At 48.4% G+C, this 18,063-nt stretch overlaps 1 protein-coding gene across 3 annotated transcripts in view; it reads left to right on the top strand.

The window, feature by feature from the left end:
• The window catches only part of RPH3A (rabphilin 3A), a 266,407-nt gene that overhangs the window by 197,055 nt on the left and 51,289 nt on the right, over positions 1–18,063 (top strand). For all 3 annotated transcript variants that reach the window (XM_046026041.1, XM_046026042.1, XM_046026043.1), the window contains 3 exons: positions 721–809; positions 5,160–5,171; positions 13,977–14,123. In XM_046026041.1, coding sequence (XP_045881997.1) covers positions 739–809; positions 5,160–5,171; positions 13,977–14,123 — 230 coding nt within the window. In that variant the 5' untranslated portion in view covers positions 721–738. The remainder of the gene's footprint in view (positions 1–720; positions 810–5,159; positions 5,172–13,976; positions 14,124–18,063) is intronic.

The following is an 18,063-nucleotide window of genomic DNA, read 5'->3' as shown; positions in this document are numbered from 1 at the left end:
CTCTTAGGTGGGTAAGATACTTAGGCGTGGAGTTGCTGGGTCGTATGGTAGCTCTGCATTTCACCGTGGCTATGCTGTTTTTACAAGCTGTGACTTATGTGTGTGGACATCCTACAGGCTTCTGCGTGGAGCGTGGACTGAAGAAGGCCAAGGGTAGAAACAGGGGACCAATGAAGAGGCTACTGTAGTAAGCCAGGCGCAGACAGCCGTGGTGCGGATCAGCATAGTAACCAGCCAGGCAGAGAGAGCAGTGGGCAGATTCTGGGTCTATTATGAAGCCCAAGCTGACATGATTTTCTTATGGCTTGGTGTTAAAATATTTTTAAAAGGCCAGGATTGACTCCGGGATTTCGGATCACAAAGCTGACCAAGCCACATGCACGAGCACACGAATCTGATGACATCCGCCAGCAGGAAGACGCTGGATTGGAATTAAAAACTCCAATGACCCCCCCCACCCCACCCCGCTGAGTTAGTCAAGGAGAAGCATGTGCATTTAAGGAAGAAGGCTCTCCCTTTCTGCCACGAGGGAAGGTGTGGCATCCAGCAGGAAGTCTCCCCCTTGGGGCCTCAGTTTTGCCCATCTGGGAAATGGAGAAGCTGGGCGAAGTTCCCCTTCTTTTCTGCATCCTGCAGAGTACTTGGCATAGAGGAAGGACTTGAGAAATGTAGAGCAGCTGCATAACTGGGTGATGTCCTCTCTGCGTTCCTATTTTCCAGGAGCACCGAACTCCCGCCATGACTGACACCGTATTCAGCAACAGCTCTAGCCGTTGGATGTGTCCTAGCGACCGACCCCTGCAGTCAAAGTAAGTGGCTGCATCTTCTGGGGCATGGCTTGTGTGGGGTCAGCGAGGGAGGAAGAGTCCCAAAGAAGCAAATAGAATTTCCTTCCCTGGGGTGGGAAGAAATGAACCCGGTGGGGATATTGTTATAGAAACTTCACTTTTACTGCTTTGCAAGTTTGGAATAATGAGCAAATTCTGAGCTGCGCGCCCCAGAGTGGAGGTGGCGGGAAGAACATGGACCCGGTGCTTAGAACCAGGCTCAATTCTGCTTCTAGACCCGAGCTTATTTCCTGTGTGATCACAGGTGAAGCTGTGCCCCTCTCTGGGCCTCAGTTTTCTCATCAGTCTCATAAGAAAGTTGGACCAGGTCATAGGGCGCACACTGGCAGGCCACCGGCTGACTCTGACTCACAGAAGTGTTCTCGTGCTGTTTGTTTTTGGCCTAATGATTTAAAAATCGGGAAATGTGACACGAAGGTGACATCACATTCTGTATCCAAGGATTATTGTACCCGAATCAGTGATGCCTCAGATCTGTACCACCCTGGCTCACGAGGGCTGATCACTTTTCAGGCATTTTGCAAGCTGATTATTAAACACAAAAATTCTGAAAAACTGAGTTTGTGATTCTGCAGTTAAAAGTTACAAAGGATGTAAAGACTCAAAATTAATCGCTTAATTATGTTACAACATTGTGTTATTTTCTGTGCTGTTATATACCCGTGTATATAATGATATGTTGGCCGTGCCTTTCTTCCCAGTTTTGCATCCAGTGGAGTTTTGTCCCCACTGTTAAATCGTCCGTGGTGAAAAGCTCACCAGCACGCCACTGACTGTTGGACAATCTAAAGCTGTTGCTGATCGTTCCTGCAGATCTTCACTCAAAATGGCTTGTTTCTTTGAATGCTTGCTAATTTTTTATTGTGTGCTCAATCTGCGAGAATCCTAGGGAATCTCCTTTGGGGATGTTCTTCTTCAGAGGGATTGGCATTCTTGCTCCTGCCAGGAGTCAGGGGTACTGCTCCCCCAGGATGATGTTAACCTCCCCCAACCCCAGGAACCCCCAGAGGGTCCTGGCTCCATGTCAGGGTCTCAGATTGAACTTCTCTGCCCATGAGGAGCTGAAGGTCAGACTTTGGAATAACACTGCTGGTGTTTGCCTCGGCTTCCTGCTCACGACTCACTGACCTGGATTCCGTTTGCTCGATCTTCTTTTTCATTTTCAAAAAATTGCCTTTATAAAGGTATACATGCGTACCTTCAATGGTACACAGTGGAAGTACAATTTGGTCATTGTAAAAACATATACTCGTGAAGCTGTCACAATAGTCAAGCTAATGAACAAATCCATCCATCCCAGAAGCCTCCTTGTGCCTCTTCCTCCATCTCCTCCCCACCCATCTCTAGGTAATGGCTCATCTATAACTATATACATTATAATAACTGCACATTAGTTTGCCTTTTCCAGAATGTCCTACAAATGGCATTGTAGAGTGTGAGCTCTTTTTCTGGGAAGAGATGTCTCTTCTTTCTCTCAGCACAGTTTATTTCATGACCCATCCTTATTGTTCCAGAACGTCCAGACTGTTCTGCGTAGCCATAGTCCGTTCCTTTATATGACTGAATTCCATTTTGTTGTGTGGACATACCACAATTTGTTTATCTGTCCATCTACCGAGGAATGCTGGGCTGTTTCTAGTCTGGATCAGGTGCAGATAAAATGTCTTATAGAGGGATGCCTGGGTGGCTCAGTCGGTTAGGCGTCTGTCTTAAGCTCAGGTCATGATCCCAGGGTCCTGGGATGGAGCCCCACATCCGGCTCCCTACTCAACAGGGAGACAGCTTCTCCCTCTGCCCTTCCCCACTCTCATGCTCTCTCTCTTTCAAATAAATAAATAAAATCTTAAAAAAAAAATAAAAACTCCTATAGAGATGCTGTCCTCTCTCTTAGGCAATTACTTGAGAGCAGACTGTCCCTACTTGCTGGATTTGTCACTAAGCGGCCAGACCGTATTCCAAGTTGGTTGTACCATTTTATGTTCCCACCATCAGGCGTGGGAGAGAGTTCTAGGCTTCTCTGCTGCCTCCCCAGCCCTGGAGATGACCAGTCTTTCCAGTGTTAACCCTTCCGGTGTGTGTGTATAGTGGCCTTTCTCTGTGGTTTTCTCTTACATTTCCCTACTGACTAATGATGCTGAATGTCTTAGGTAATGTTCCCCATCCCTCTAACCTCTGCTGAAATATCTGTTTAAATCTTTTGCCCATTTTTAAGATCAGGTCATTTACCTTCTTGTTGAATTTTATAGGTTCTTTTTTTCATATGTTATGGATAAATGTCCTTCTTTTTGGAACCACATTTTGCACATATTTTCTCTCAGTCTGTGATGTGCATTTTCTTTCTCATAACAGAATCTTTTGAAGAAGAAACGTTTTAATTTTGACAGAGTCTATTTTGTTTATTTGTTTTGCCAGAGGAGGCAGTGTTGGAGCATTCCCTTGCTTTCTAGCAACCCCGTTAAAAAAGAGTCTGCTCTAGAGTGCTGGGGTGGCTCAGTGGGTTGAGCCTCTGCCTTCAGCTCAGGTCATGATCTCAGGGTCCTGGGATAGAGCCGGGAGCCTGCTTCCCCCTTTCTCTCTCCCTGCCTCTCTGCCTACTTGTGATCTCTCTCTCTGTCAAATAAATAGATAAAATCTAAAAAAAAAAAAAAAAGTGTCTGCTCTGGGGTGCTGGGGTCGCTCAGTCAGTTGGGTGTCCAACTCTTGGTTTCAGCTCATGTCACTATCTTTGGGTCGTGAGATCGAGCCCTGCATCTGGCTCTGTGCTCAGCCCGGGGTCTGCTGGGAAATCTCTGTCCCTCTTCCTCTTCCCTTCTGCTCATGCACTTTCTCTCTCTCAAATACATACATAAATCTTTTTAAAAAGAGGTTCTGCCCTAATTTGTCTAGGACCTAATTATATATTGGCAAAGGGCCTTTCTGAATATTTTAGTCAGCCCATATTCTCTGAAGCAAAAGCTCCTGTCCACTTTCTTCTATCTAAAACCTCCAGTTCTACAAGTTTTATAGTTTTGAAGACACCAGGGAACTCTGTTGGCTTCCTTGTCAATAGGAAACTTCTAGTCCACCAAGCCCCTCCCATGGTGTCCTCTTGGAGTGAAACTTACTTTGCAGAGAATATTCCATCAGCCAAAAATTGTGTCTCTGTAAGATAAACAGTTACCCGAAGGGTGGAGGGGGGTTAAATATTTATTTTATTTAAGAAATGTCAGTTAATTAAAATACCATCCATCTGAGTTTACTTTAGTCAATAGGAAGCCAACAATCTGCCCTACAATTAAATTAGAATTATTCCAGCAGTCTGGACACAGTTTCATTAAAGTGCTCCTGGGCTCCTGTGAGACATCTTGCATTCTGCGTGCATTGGGCTGCCTTGGGCCCGCGTCTCCTCCAGATATTAACATTATTTTTTCAAATAAATGCTAATGGGTGAATTACAGTTACCACACAGGCAAGCTCATCTGCTGGAGCCCAATGCAGCCACTTCCGATGCCTTTCTCCAGTAAATTAAGAAATCACCTCTTAATTAACTGCTGGCTAGCCAGAGACATTTACTATTTTTGTGACTTTTCAGATGCCTTCGTGATTTTCAAATACCTTCCTCTCTCAGCCTCCTCGAATCTAATGAGGGTGTTTGAAACACCATCGTCGTCGTTGTGTTTGAAAGCCGGGAACACACCTGCTTTGTGCTTGGGGCGGGCGGTGGCCCAGCTCCCTGTGTTGGGAATGCGTGGGGGTACTCGAGGTTGGCATTTCTCTAAGGCTTTCCAGTCTGCCAGTCAGAGAGTACCAGAGGTCGGGGGTGGAAACTGAGGCACAAAGGGAGTCCAGGACACGGCTGTGATGGCTCATATGGTACATGGAGATGCTGGTCTCCTTTCTGGAAGAACTTGCTTTCCCAAAGTGGGGTACTGCAAAGGAATGATCCACTGACTGTTCAGGGCTCACGGGCCTCCCTCCATGTACTCCTTGTCCCCCAGGGTGATGCTGGCCATGCTGCCGTTAGGTGAGTTCTTTTTGGTACCGAAACCCATTATTTGGAACATCAATGATGAGCTCAGCTAATTAATAAGCTGAACTGATTGGTCATTTTCATCGAAGCTGAGCATTTTACAGCCCAACATTGCAGCAGCCGTTTTTGGATGCGCCAAAATGAGAAGATAATGACTGGGGTGGGGGCGGGCCAAACCAGAAGTAGGTCACTGCAATTTACACTCTGTGGTTGTTGCATCCAGACCGTGTTGGCATTGTTAAGAGATTTCTTTCCTAACTTTATTTATTTTCTCTCTCTCTCCTTTCTTTGCCTTCCTTCAGTGATAAGGAACAGTGAGTATTTTGATACTTTAATTTTTCTACAAATTGAGTTTTATCTTTTTTTTATCAAATTAACTTTGCCCCTAAAGAGAACTGATAAAAAACAAAAAAGAACTAACACATTTTACATAACTGAAAGACAACAAACAAAACAAAAACCAAGTTTCTTGAGGGAAAAAAATGAGAAGTTCCCAAAAAATGATCTTGGTAAAAGGATGGAACAAATTCCTTGGGAATTTGTTCCTTAGGAGCTCTCAGTTTTCTGTGGGAAATCTTGTTAGTAATCTGTGGGATTCCAGCAAATTTATTGACCACTCTGTGGCCCCTCTGCAGCGTTTGCCTGGGAACAGTGTTCTCAGATAAAGACAGGGTTGGCTCACATAACTGCTATCATTAATAAAAGGTGATGAGGAAGAGAACAGAGCCTGTGGGCAGTTACAGGCCACACATATGGCCCCTATCACCTCATGGGAGGTCAGCCTGGTTTCCCAGTGAAGTGCATTTGACGCAGAGGTCCTGTCTTTGCTTGCAATGTTTGCGTTTTAAATTGGATTCATTTCCTCAATATGCATGACAGATTGAATGCTGGGTCCAATAAATGAACAGTCAGGCTGCAAAGCAGACCATGCTTTGGCTCTGTGTGCACATTGAGAAGCTCTGGGAAGCCGTTTTTACCCTCCCTAAGATGGGGAAGTTATCACAGAGCCAGCGGCAGAGGACCCGGCCTGGCCTCAGAAAAGCTAGGTCTGAGTCCTGCTCTGGTACTCAGTTTCAGCGTGGCCTTGAGCCATGCCCTTCACCTCCTTGCTTCCCGGCTCCCTCCTTGGTAAAGTGGGTCTGATTACCCTGCTCCTCTTCCCTCTGCGGGTCGGATCAAATGAGCTGTGCAGGAAAGCTTTGTAAACTGGAAACCGCCAAGCAAAGTCAGAGAGATGTGTGAATTACAACCTTTCCTGACCTTTGTGTATATGTACATGATGTGTTTACACATATGCATACACACGTACACACACACACACACACACACACACATGTTGTATACATACCTTGCATTGTAATATATAGATTATATTTATACCTGTATATACCGTACATCTGGATATTATATATATACACATATACATGTCTATATCTAGCACTGACATAATTTGAACTTTTTTGGACCCAAGTGACCACATCATCAGGCCCAGAATCCTTAAAGGTTTTCTTAATGCTGATCAACATTTAACTAGGTGATCCAAGGAAATTCTTTCCCCAACTCCGACCCTCCCTCTCTATCTGTCCATTGCGGGCTTTGGACAAGCAGATCACTAAAGACCATTTGAATGTTCTGCAGTCTCTGTGGTTGGCTGTTAAGAACCTGGCCTGATGAGATCAGCTTTTTATGAATGCCGTGAGTATATTATTCAGACATCCAGGAGAGATGCTGAGACATTGTCAGGTCATAAATACGGACATCCCCAGAGAGAGAAATTCTGGACTCCAGAGGGTGCCGAGGTTCTTGGAGTCCCCCTGAGGGCTGAAAGTCGAAAGGTAGGGTGTAGGTTCATTCTCTTTCCCTCCTTCCTTCACCCCTTCCCTCTTCCCTCCTTCCCTTCATTAACAAATACTCACCAAGTGCCTACCAAGTACCAGACACTGTGCTAAGCCCCAGGGATACAGCCATAGCCAGAGTAAGAGTATGTATCTTGTGGGGTCTACCAACAAATAAACAGCCAGTCGGCAACAAATACACAAGCGTGCAAGGAGATACAATAGCAGAATCACAGTGGGCCATGGGAACACAAGGAGAGGCACCCAGCCCAGACTTGGCAGTCATGATGGGAGAGTTCCTGGAAGAAGTGACATGTAAACTGAGACCAGGCGGCAGGGGAGCAAGATGGAGAAGAGATACAGGAGTTCCAGGTAGGGGAACAGCAGGTGCAAAGTCCAAATAAGAGAGGTAGTGTGGAAATTTAGAGGAAGTGAATAGATCTCAGTCTGACTTAAAAGATTAGCAGGAGCCCTGAAATCCCCTTTAGCATTCTAAAGGGGGTGTGGGAGCCACAGCATCCCTTCCGCACCCCTTTAGCCTGCTAGGGGTAAATTTCATCCAATAGGGCCTTTATGCCAGCAGGGCATATGTAAACTGTTTTGTGGTGAAGCAGCTTCTCCTTCCCCATCCTTTCCTCCCGGATTCATTAAAACCTCATTCACTGAGCTGGAAAGTGACTTCCTGCTGACACCTGCCTCTATTGGCATCCTGGGGGGAAGGGGGGTAGAGAAGAAGAAAGGAAAGAAAAAGGATTAATTTTCTACACACCACTGCTATTTAATGCCTCAGAGCCTTCATGCCCCGACAGCCCCTCCATCATCCCACTCTTTTGGGGAATTATAATTTATTAATAGAGACATCTGGTGGGTATTTATTATGTGACTATTGTGTGTGTGGAATGAAGAATGGAGGTGGGAGGCCAAAGGGAGGATTGAGTTTGGTCTTTGCAGGATTTTAGGGAGTGACAGGTGTCACTCAGGGGCTGCCACCAAGAGTCAGGACAGATTTCCTTCCTTGCCTTGGGGGCCGTGGCTATTGACTGTGGGGCAAGGGCTCTTTCGGACCTTCTCCAGACTCACCTGGGCAGGTGCATTCAGGTGGCCAGTGAGGTGTGCCAGGATGCCAGCTTCTTGAATTTCCGTGTTACATGTGCTCCTCAGCAAGTCCCTGGGCTCCTTGGAGCATCAGTCAGCTAGAAAATGCGCCGGTCATCTGCAGTGATCTTCAAACTTTTTGTTAGCAGTGAAACTCTTTCTTTGAATAAACTTAATTCAGAAGCTAAATATATAAGACCGATGAGAGGAGAGCCTTTAGTGGCTGGAAGCACTCAACATAGGATAGTGACATTCATGCAACTGGTCATTTTAAATAATACCAAACCATAAAATAAATGTAGTGGCTCTAACAGGCTTCGCTTTCGTGTGCGGTCGCCATAGCGGAGAGTGTATCAGTTAGCTTTTGCTGTGTGACAAGCCATCTTAAAACTGAGAAGCATAGAACCATAGTTATTTATTCCCAGGGTTCTGGGCTTGGCTGGTGGCCCTGCTGGTCTTGCCTCGGCTTGCTTATGCATCAGAGGGTTGATTGATCTAGGACAGCCCTGGCTACAATGGCTCAGCTCTATTCCACATGCTTCTCATCCTCTAGCACTCTGTCCTGGGCTTGCCATGCTCACGGCAGAGGTGTAAGGGAGGAAGCAGAAATGCAGGAGACTTGCGCAGGCTCAGCCTCAGTGGAGGGGCACAACATCATTCCCCTGCATTTTATTGGCTGGAGCAAGTTGTAAGTCTGGGAAGGATTCACTGGCAGGGAAATTGACTGTTTGGTGAGAGTGAGTTAAAATTCACATGGCAAAGAGCATGGATATTTGGGAATATTGGTGAAGTATTGAGGTCATCAATGCAGTAAATCATATTTCATGTTTTACTAAATATTAAGTTCTTTTAAAAAATTTTTTCTTTCTTTTTTTTCTTCTTTCCTTTCTCCTCCTGCTCTCCTCCTCCTCCTCCCCCCTCTTCCTCTTTCTTCCCCTCCCCCTTCTCCTCCCCCTCCTTCTCCTTCTTCTCCTCCTCCTCCTCTTCCTCCTCCTCCTCCTCCTCCTCTTCCTCCTCCTCCTTTATTGGGATTCTGCTTTGAGAACCCAGCTGAGTAAGGATGGAGGGCCAGGTTAACTGCCTACTCTGTCCCTCTCTCCCCCACTCCTCTACAGCCCTTGAGATATCTCCAGGGAACTGCTGAGGACAGTTTGGGGAGACCAGGAGGCAGCAATCATTTATCTCTCCAGGAAGCATTGTCCTAAGTATGTGGATCAGAGCTGAGACAGGCTGGACTCTTCTTTCTTCCCTGTCTCAGCCAGTGAGCCAGGTCTCCCCTCATACGGCCTTTGAGGGTTGAGAGTAACCTCTCAGGGTCCCTACAGGAAATAGAAATTATATCATTCCCATTTTAATAGATCCAGAAAATGATATTCTGAGCAGTACAGAGCCCCCATGTATAGCCTGCTTATATGCAGCTGACCCTGGGACATGGAGAGACATGGAGAGACCTTGAACTCTACCCGGTCAACGAGGGTTCATGTTGGCTGGCAGTGGCCCTCTGGATATTTTCTGGCTTGGATATGAGGCTGTAAGTAACTTGTTCAAAGAAGCAGCACTTGGGTCTCTAGCTTTGGTCTTGGATAAATTCCCAACACTAGACTGTGATCTTCAGGATGTGGAGCTACAATCCCCTGCCCAGAGGCCCTTGGCAAGGGAGCCACTGTCCTGTCATTGGAACATTCTCAAGGGTCCCATGTTCACAGTGCTCCCCAGCATATCATGGGGAGACCAAGACAGACCCAGTCTCTCCCTTGAGAGCAAAGGCTTTGGTTTGAAACACCATTTCATTTCCCTCTTTTGCTTTTGGAATTAAAACATGAAAATCCACAGGAGGCTTGCGAGTCCCCCACGGAGACTAGTTGGCGACATTTTCAAACACTGAATGAGCTGTTTGTCAACTGCATGTTTTGGAGCCGAGAATGAGAGAAGGGTTTGGAGAGATGCTGGCAGCCTCCAGCAGACCTTCTGCTTGTCTGCAGATGGAGACAGAAGTCTCAGGAAGGCCCTGTCAGGGACCCCCATCCTTGCTTATGTTTCTGGAGCCATGTATGTCCGGAAGCACCCATTTCCTGTGCACATGGACCCCAGCAAGCTGTATGTTGGGGTGGAGGCATCGGTCTCACATCAAGCCCCTGCTGACCCTGTCTGTGACCAGACCGTGAGCTGCAGGAACATGTCCTCGCAGGGGTGTTCACTGGGTACACAGCCCAGCATCTCACCTATGCTCTGTTTTGGTCACTGAGATGCTTTGTAAAGGCAGGAAGTAAGCAGAAAGAGATCAGAAGAGAAGGAAGGAAAAAAATGGGGACAAAGGAGGGAAGGATAGGGGCAATTGAGACATCCATTTCCGTGGGAGGCCAGAGGGACATGGAGAGGTGGCCGAATCAGGTTATGACTAAGGCTCTTTGGGAAGGATGACTGGTCTTTCTTATGCTGCAGTCCAGTGTGTCCCTTAAAAATAATGGGAAGAAGCAGCAGATGCAGGGATGTTAGCACACCGTAAGGAGGTCTTTTTAACACAACATCAGAGACTCCTTATAAGAGAGTGAGGTCTCTGTTGTGGGGAGCATTCAAGTAAGGCAGACAGCCAGTGGTCTCCACCTCTGGTATTCATGACTTTGTGTAATCCCTCACCTTGAGTCTGGGGACCTGGGACCTGTATCTAACCTACAGAATACAGCAAAAGGACCTGATGTCCCTCTCGTGATTACGTTATATTATGTAAGGCTCTCAGTTGATAGAAGCTAGATTCACTGGGCATATTTGAAACGAGCAGCCCACGGGATGAAGCTGGAGAATCCCACCAGGTTAGGAATTGCAGATTGCCTCCAGGACCCAGGGGTGGCCTCTTGACTATAGCTAACAAAAAGCCAGGCCCTCAGTTTAGGCAGCTGCAAGGAAGTGAATTCTGCCAACAACATGAATTTGCCTGGAAGCAGATTCTTCCCCAGTCAAGCCTCCAGATGAGAACATAGCCCAGCCAACACCACACTGCAGCCTCATGAGATGCCAAGCAGAAGACCCAGCTGAGCCATGCCTGGACAGACACGGAAACCATGAGATAGTACTTGTGTGTTGTTTTAAGCCCCTGAGTTTGTAAAAACTCAGGATGCAGCAATGGGAATTGTATACTGACACTGTAGATGGGTCTTTATGTCTCTGTCCTCCAGCCGGGTTTTTCCAGTTATTTAATGCTGCATGCCAAATCACCTCCAACTTTGTGGCTCAAGACAACAGAAACCACTTGTCACATCTCAGTTTCTGTTGGGGGGCATTTGAGGGGGGCCTCAGGGTGCTTCTGGCACAGGGCTCTTTGTGCAGCTGTAGTCAATGCCCGCTGGGCTGCAGGCATCCCTGGGCTCACCGGGGGCTGGAGCATCATGTAGCAGTCAAGTTAGAACTGGCCTCTGATCTCATGCATGTGGGCTTCTCCACCGGGATGTTCACACGTCCTCGTGACATGGTACCTGGCTTCCCTCTGGGCAAATGACCCAAGACACCAAGGCAAAGGCTGCAATGTCTCTTATGATCCAGCCTTGGAAGTCACACACTGCCACGTCCACTGTATTTCGCTGGCCACACAGGACCGGCCGGGAGTCAGTGTGAATACCACCAGGAGGCAGGGGTCCTAGGGTACCATCTTGCAGGTGGACTAATACATAGCCCTTCACCTCCTCGGGCATTCCTCCCGCCTTCTCAACTCCAGGTCTTTGCAAAGACCATTTATTCCCTCTGCCAGGCCTGGTCTCTTCCTCTGCCATGCCCTTGTGGATTTCAGCTGAGCTCTGGGGTCTCCGCAGGGGCCCTAGCTCTGCTGCGGGGCCCGAAACTTGTATCAGTGAAGGGACCCTCTTTAAGATAACAAAGACAACAATACCCTGCTTTTGCAAATTTTTCAACCACTCAGCCATCGCTAATGCCCTTCTTGGGGTCTGAGAAGCTGGCTGTGCAACCAAATAGTCTCAATATAACCTTTGCTGACATCACAGTCGACCCTCGTTGAGGTCTTCACGTGGCTGTCACTTCCCAGGGAGCTGTCCTTGGTCCCCTAGACTGACCAGGTTCCACTGCTTGGGTCTCCCTGTGGGTCACACTTTTGATTAGACATTTAACACCTCTTTGGGCCACAAGGGACCATGTCTTATTCAAAATCCTTCTGGGCTTTCAGACACAATTCTAAATACAACTGTTCCAGAGCCAGACAAGGCCTCTGCCCTCCTGGAACCAACATTGTTGGGGGACAGGGGGTAGAGGAGTGCACTAAACAAGTAAACAACAAAAAATTTTCCAAAAGTAATTTCAGTTAATGATAGGTGACATGAGGAAAGTAAATCTGGGTTGTGGGAGATCAAGGAAGGCCTCTCTGAGAAGCTGCTGTTTGAGCTGAGGCCTCAATAATGAGAAGGATCCAGCCCTGGAAAGGTCCATGGAAATAAGTTTTCCCAGCCGGGGGAACAGCAAGTACAAAGGCCCTGAGGTGAGAACAAGGGTTCAGTGTTCAGAAATGAGCAGAGAGACCAGTGCAGCTGACTATAGGCATGAGGGAAAGCAAGAGGCCATAAGGATGGGGAGGCAGGTTAAGGACAGATGGGGTAGGATTTTGCAGATGGGCAAAATCTTTTAGAGCATTAAGGTAGAATTCACACAGTAACATAACATTAACCATTTAAAAGTACACAATCCAGTGACATTTATCATATACACAATGCTGTGTTCCCACTGCAGCTATGATGTTCTGGGTGTTGTTCTAAATCAGTGAGAAGCCCTGGGAGGGTTTGAGTGTGTAGTCCGAGCAATTTTGCAATTACTCATCCCCAGAGGCCCTTGCTGCAACACAAGGTCTATTTCCATGATGAATTTCCACAGGCCACACCTTCCTTCCCTTTCTCAGAGTAAGGTCTGCCCCTCGACATCTGTCTCTCTTCGCTTTTGGGCTCTTCCTTCTCCGCCCTTCAGAACAAATCAGCTAAGGGTGGGAGAATGGAGGAGAAGCCAAGGGAGGGAGGAAGATGGGGCTTTTAATTTCCAACTTTGAGTGTCAAAAGGCAATTTCATGCCTGCTGATGTGATTAGAGCAGTGGAAATAATAGAGGCTGACAGCTAATGGAGTGCTGGCTTCAGAGGATTCCTGCTTACTGGTATTTTCCCCTTGCAGGGACAAGCATTTCTAGTGGTGTTTAACCTTGCGTTCCACTCAGGGGGTGTGCCTCAGTGCCACAGGGCAGGGACCATCTTATTAGCAGAGATGATTATAATTTGCCACAGACCACAGCATCCGCTCTCCACCCGGCAGCCTTTGATCCGCTGTGCCCCCACCGGGGCTGTGTGGGGAGGCCTTTGGATTCCCTCCGTAGTGTAGAGGTTAAGTGAGAAGACTGCCCAGCTCAGAATTCCACTCTGCCACTTTTCAGCCATGTGACTGTGTGCAAGTGGTCTCTTTTCTCCATATCCGAGTCTCCTCACTGGTAAGCAGACGGGAACAACCTCTGCCCTGTAGAGATCATGTGAAGATGACATGAGGTCACGTGGGCACCCAATGGATGCTATGTCAGTGTTGGCTTTAAAAAAATTTTTTAAAGGGCCAAGAAAAGTACATTTTGCAGTCAAATGCTCTACCACTGAGCTATATATACCCCCCAGAAAAGGACATTTTGGAATGCAAAATGCTACAGGAGATTTCAAGGCTGGAAATCTGGATGTTGATGTGAAATGAAGAGCTTTTTGTAAACCCAGTTGGCAGTTAGATCCAATTTACAGAAGAAATAAATTGTAGCCCAAACAGAACATCTGTGCCAGGCAGGAGCTGGGTCAACCTGGGATCCCGGGCCTCTGACCGCCCTCCCAGAATTGTTTCCACTCTAGCTGTAGAGTCACCTATTCTGAATTCTTCTCCTGAAAACAGCCTTACTCCCTCGGTTCTTATGAGCATCCTGCAGACGCTGCTCACAGAGTGTCTACCACGTGCTAAGTGCTTAATAGAAATAAACTCCTAAGAACCCTGTGAGGGAGGAAAGTGTGTCCCATTTGTATAGATGAGCAAACTGAGGCTCGTCTCCCAGTCAGCGAGTTTCCCTGTGGGGATTTGAATTGAGGTTTTCCAGGCCCCAGGGAGCAGAGCCTAATCACCACTGCCTGCTTCCTGCTGGCCACCTCTGCAGTCTCACGCCTCCCTGTATTACCTTTCAGGCTCCAGGCAGGCTGGTCCGTCCATCCCAGTGGTCAGCCTGAAAGACAGAGGAAGCAAGAAGAACTGACAGATGAGGAGAAGGAAATCATCAACAGAGTCATCGCTCGAGCTGAGAAAATGGAAGAGATGGAGCAGGAGCGAATTGGGTGAGGCCCGACACGTCCCATCCACGAGGAGAGCCCCGGAGGCCTGACGGCCAGCAGACTGTGCTGCTGAGGGGTGTGCTGGGGTGGGGCGGACTGCCCCGGGATGTTGCCCCTACCCCCCCCCCACTGCCCCCTGCCTGTCGTCCGGCAGGACTGGAATCCTTGTGGCATGAGGTGGGAGAGCTCAGGAAGGAGGAGAGAGGATGAGCTGGGGACTGGCTAGGTAGGGGGCTTCGTGGCTGGGGGTGCCTTACAGAGGGGGAGCTCTGAAAGGGTGGTGGGAGTTTGTCATTGGAGCCTCGGGGTCTGTGGTTGTGAGCACAGGGCATCTAGGCCAATCTCAGCTACATAGAAATATGTTCTAGAAGCACGGTAGGCCAGAATGTACAGCCAAGGGAGAGGCAAGGAGGGGAGTGTCTGTCTAGGGATGGCACGTCAAACAGCACATGTGCAATGAATTCATATAAGTGAAAAACAGAAACAGATCCTGAAACAGGGAGACAGCGTGAGAGGGAGGCAGCAGAGGTTAACCTGGTGGGTCTGGACTCCAAGAATGGTGGGGGCGGGGGTCCATCCCAGCTCCCCGTTTGCCTGCTATGGTTCCCCAGCACGATGCCTAACCTCTCTGAGCCCCTGTTCACGTGCTGGTCCAGTGGGGGACACGACAGTCTATCTCACAGGGCTGCTGTAAACAATAGGTGCGATGATGCACGTACACGTCCCAGATCCCGGGGACGCTTCATTTTCACAAATGGAAAGAAGAAGGGAAAAAGTAGAGTTTGGAGGACAGAGCTTTTCAAAATGCATATGAGAGAGAAGCAGGGGATATAAGGAGGCCATGTGACGTGTGTGTCAGGGAGTGACAACATCATTGAGGAAGGCCAGGGTTAGGGAGGGAGCAGTATGTGGGTGCTCTTACAAAGGGAGGAATAGGGGAAATGGGGGTGACCGTTGGGGTGAGGAGGGGGGATGAAGGGAGGATATGTGTATATGAGGGACTCTTGGCATAGTGGTCAGGATGCCAGGACCCTGGAGGGTCCTCCCAGACCAGGATCTCAAATGGACCCCCTCCTCCTCAGCCCCCTCCCCAGGCCCCTTCTGCCAGGGGCAGCCTTTGCAGTGACTTACAACTGGTGTGGGCACTAACGTGCCCATTTAGGTCTCCAACCACACACTCAGCTAGGGGCAAACGAGGATCTTGGACAGAAAGTGGAAGTTGGTGACTTTGGTCTGAGCCTCTGCAGATCATTTTACCCGGGGTGGGATGGGGACTGCTGCTGATAGATGACAGACACCTGCTACGGGGACGGCCGGTGTCAGCATCACCCTCCACCCTCCATCTGCTTACCCGGAGGCTGCTGAAGGGATAGGTCTGCAGGGTCGTGCTTGTGGGGTTGCATTCTTATTTTTCTTTTTAAAAGATATACCAAGAGTGGGGAGGTGTCCAGGCAGGAGGTCTGTGAGTGTGATTGTGATTGTGAGTGTGTGTGTGTTCATTTCAAAAGGGTCTCAGCCTTTTGAAGTGAGGGATATGGGGAATAAGAGTAAACGCTTAAAAGCAAAACTCCTCTCAGCCCTTTTCTGCCGTAGCACTTACCACCAGATAACATCGTTCCTATTTTGCATAATTAGCTTGACTATTGTATATCTCCCTGTCAGATTGTAAGACTACTGAGGGTAGAGGTGGGTTGTTTTGTTTTTTGTTTTTTGGGGTTTTTTGCCTGTTTGCTTCACTAGCGAATTCTCAGAGCCTACAACGTAGTAGGGGTGCTGTAAAATATATTGTTCAACGAGTGAGTGAACGTGGCGGACTGTGCTGCCCCTATTACTTTAGACATAATATGCCCTGTGGCCAAGAGGGCTCCAATTCCCAGGGAAGGTGCTCTGATTGGCTGGCCTATGTCAGGGGCTGTCTCTCATCCAGTCAACTGTGGTTGGGGGTACAGCCGTGTTGTACCAACATGGCAGCTGGGCTTCCACTGGGGGAAAAGTTATGGCGGTCCCTCTGGGCAGACTAGATTCCAGCTTGAGCCTTCTAGAACAGGATAGATGGGTTCCCTACCTTGTCCTCTGTGTCTTATCATATCGCCCCAACTAGCTTGAGGGTGTGGTAGAATATTCTAGCACCGTGGTTAATTCCTGGAGCCCCTGAGTCAGAGATACCTTGGTTCAAATTCCAGCTCTCTCACATCCCCTCTGTGTGACTTTAGGTCAGCCACTTTAACCTCTCTGTGCCTCAGTTTCCTCATCTGTAAAATGGGGACAATGTTAGCACCTAACTCTTAGTGAGTGTTTAATTACAGTGCAAAGGGTTATCATAGTGCCCTGCACAGCCCCATGCTCCATAAAGGATGGTGGTCCTTTAAAGATGAATTTGTTAAGGAAGCTCAGTTTTTGACCCTGGCCACGGCCTCCATTCTAGAATTATGCCCCAAGACTCCTGTTTGGCAAGCCCTAGAATTCCAGCAGCCCTGGCTTCCCTAAAGGGAACTTGAGAGTCTTCCAGGGAGGCTGGGGCCAAGCCCTTTGATGACAGAGTGTCCCTTTGCTGAGATGGTGTGCTTTCTGCCAGAGTCGGGGAGGACAGTGCTGTGGGATTCTGGCTGTGGCTCTTCTCCTGCACTGTTCCAGCAGCCTGTGCCTGCTGGTGGCATTGCCAGAGGCAAGCCCAATGTGATTTGTGTCTTACGATCTCGAACCTGCCCTCATTCCTGTGCCCTCCATGCTTCCCTGGGAAGAGATCAGAGCGGAGTCGGATAAAAGCAAGAGGACACATCAGACACAGAACAAGGCTCAGAACGGGGTGCCATCGGGGCTCCCACTTCCGAACCTGGGGCTCTCAGTCAATGACCCTTTGGGGCCTCAGTCCCACTCCCCCCCCCCCCCATCTAATAAGGCAAGTCAGGCTGATTCTCAGGATCCTGAGAATAGCTGGGTGTCTGGCCCTCTCAGAGCTAATGACCTCCTTCTAACTGTTAAAATTGCAGATGTATCTAAGGATCTTTTCGGGTTCACACCAGCTCTGTGATGTGGAAGCTTCTTTCCTATTAACTGAGGGAAAGCCAGCATCATAAATGACCATCATCATACTAGGTACCATTTACAGAGCATTTACTAGGTGCCAAACACTGAATCTAGAACTTCCTATGGATTAACTCTTTAACTGTTCCTCTCAACCTTGTTGAGTAGGTGCTACTATTGTCCTCCTTTTGCTGGTGAGGAAACAGGGTCAGAGAGGTGACTGGCCCACAGTCACTTGCCCAAGGTCACATAGAGCCAAGGTATACATTCCTGTCTGGCTGACCTCCAGCATTTTGCTTTTAATTCTTAGGTGTCTTTCCTAAAGTCCTGGCCCCAAGTTCTTAGACTCTGAGGAACGTGGAAATTTTAAAGGCTCAGGTATGGAGGGGGACACTGTATGACTAGAAGCCGGAGCCCTTTGGGGGCTGGCCTAGTGGTTTCTTCGAGTTCTCGTTGACAGGTTTGAACCTCTAGATCTGCTGGTACTGCATGTTCCTGTGGCTCTCAGAGACCTGGGGAAGAATTGCCCTTAGGCCTCCCAGGAGGCCCTCCCTCCCTGGGGCGCTTTGGCTAGAGCTGGCCACTCCAGGGAACCACAGGCAAGCATCAGGCAAAAGCTTTGTCTCTCCTGGAAGCCTCTTTGCTTCTGTCCTGCAGGGGTTGGGGGGTGTGGGAGAGGGGGATGGTGGGAAGTGGGAGAGGGTTGTCCAAACCTTGCTTCGCCGTTCAGCCTACAATCCAGCTCTGCTCTCTTCAGCATCCCTGCAGGGAGAGATGATGGCCAGCAGGGAAACTCATTAAACAGACTCCTTTTGCCCCCACATTCCTTACTGAGGTGCTGAGTGGGATAGCAGAGTTTATTTTTCACACCCTGAATGCTCTTTGCAGGAAAGGAAATGAATTCCAGGGAGATTGCTTG

Source organism: Meles meles, chromosome 12 (assembly GCF_922984935.1).
Source record: "Meles meles chromosome 12, mMelMel3.1 paternal haplotype, whole genome shotgun sequence".
NCBI lineage: Eukaryota > Metazoa > Chordata > Mammalia > Carnivora > Mustelidae > Meles > Meles meles.
This window is presented reverse-complemented; position numbering and strand designations above follow the sequence as displayed.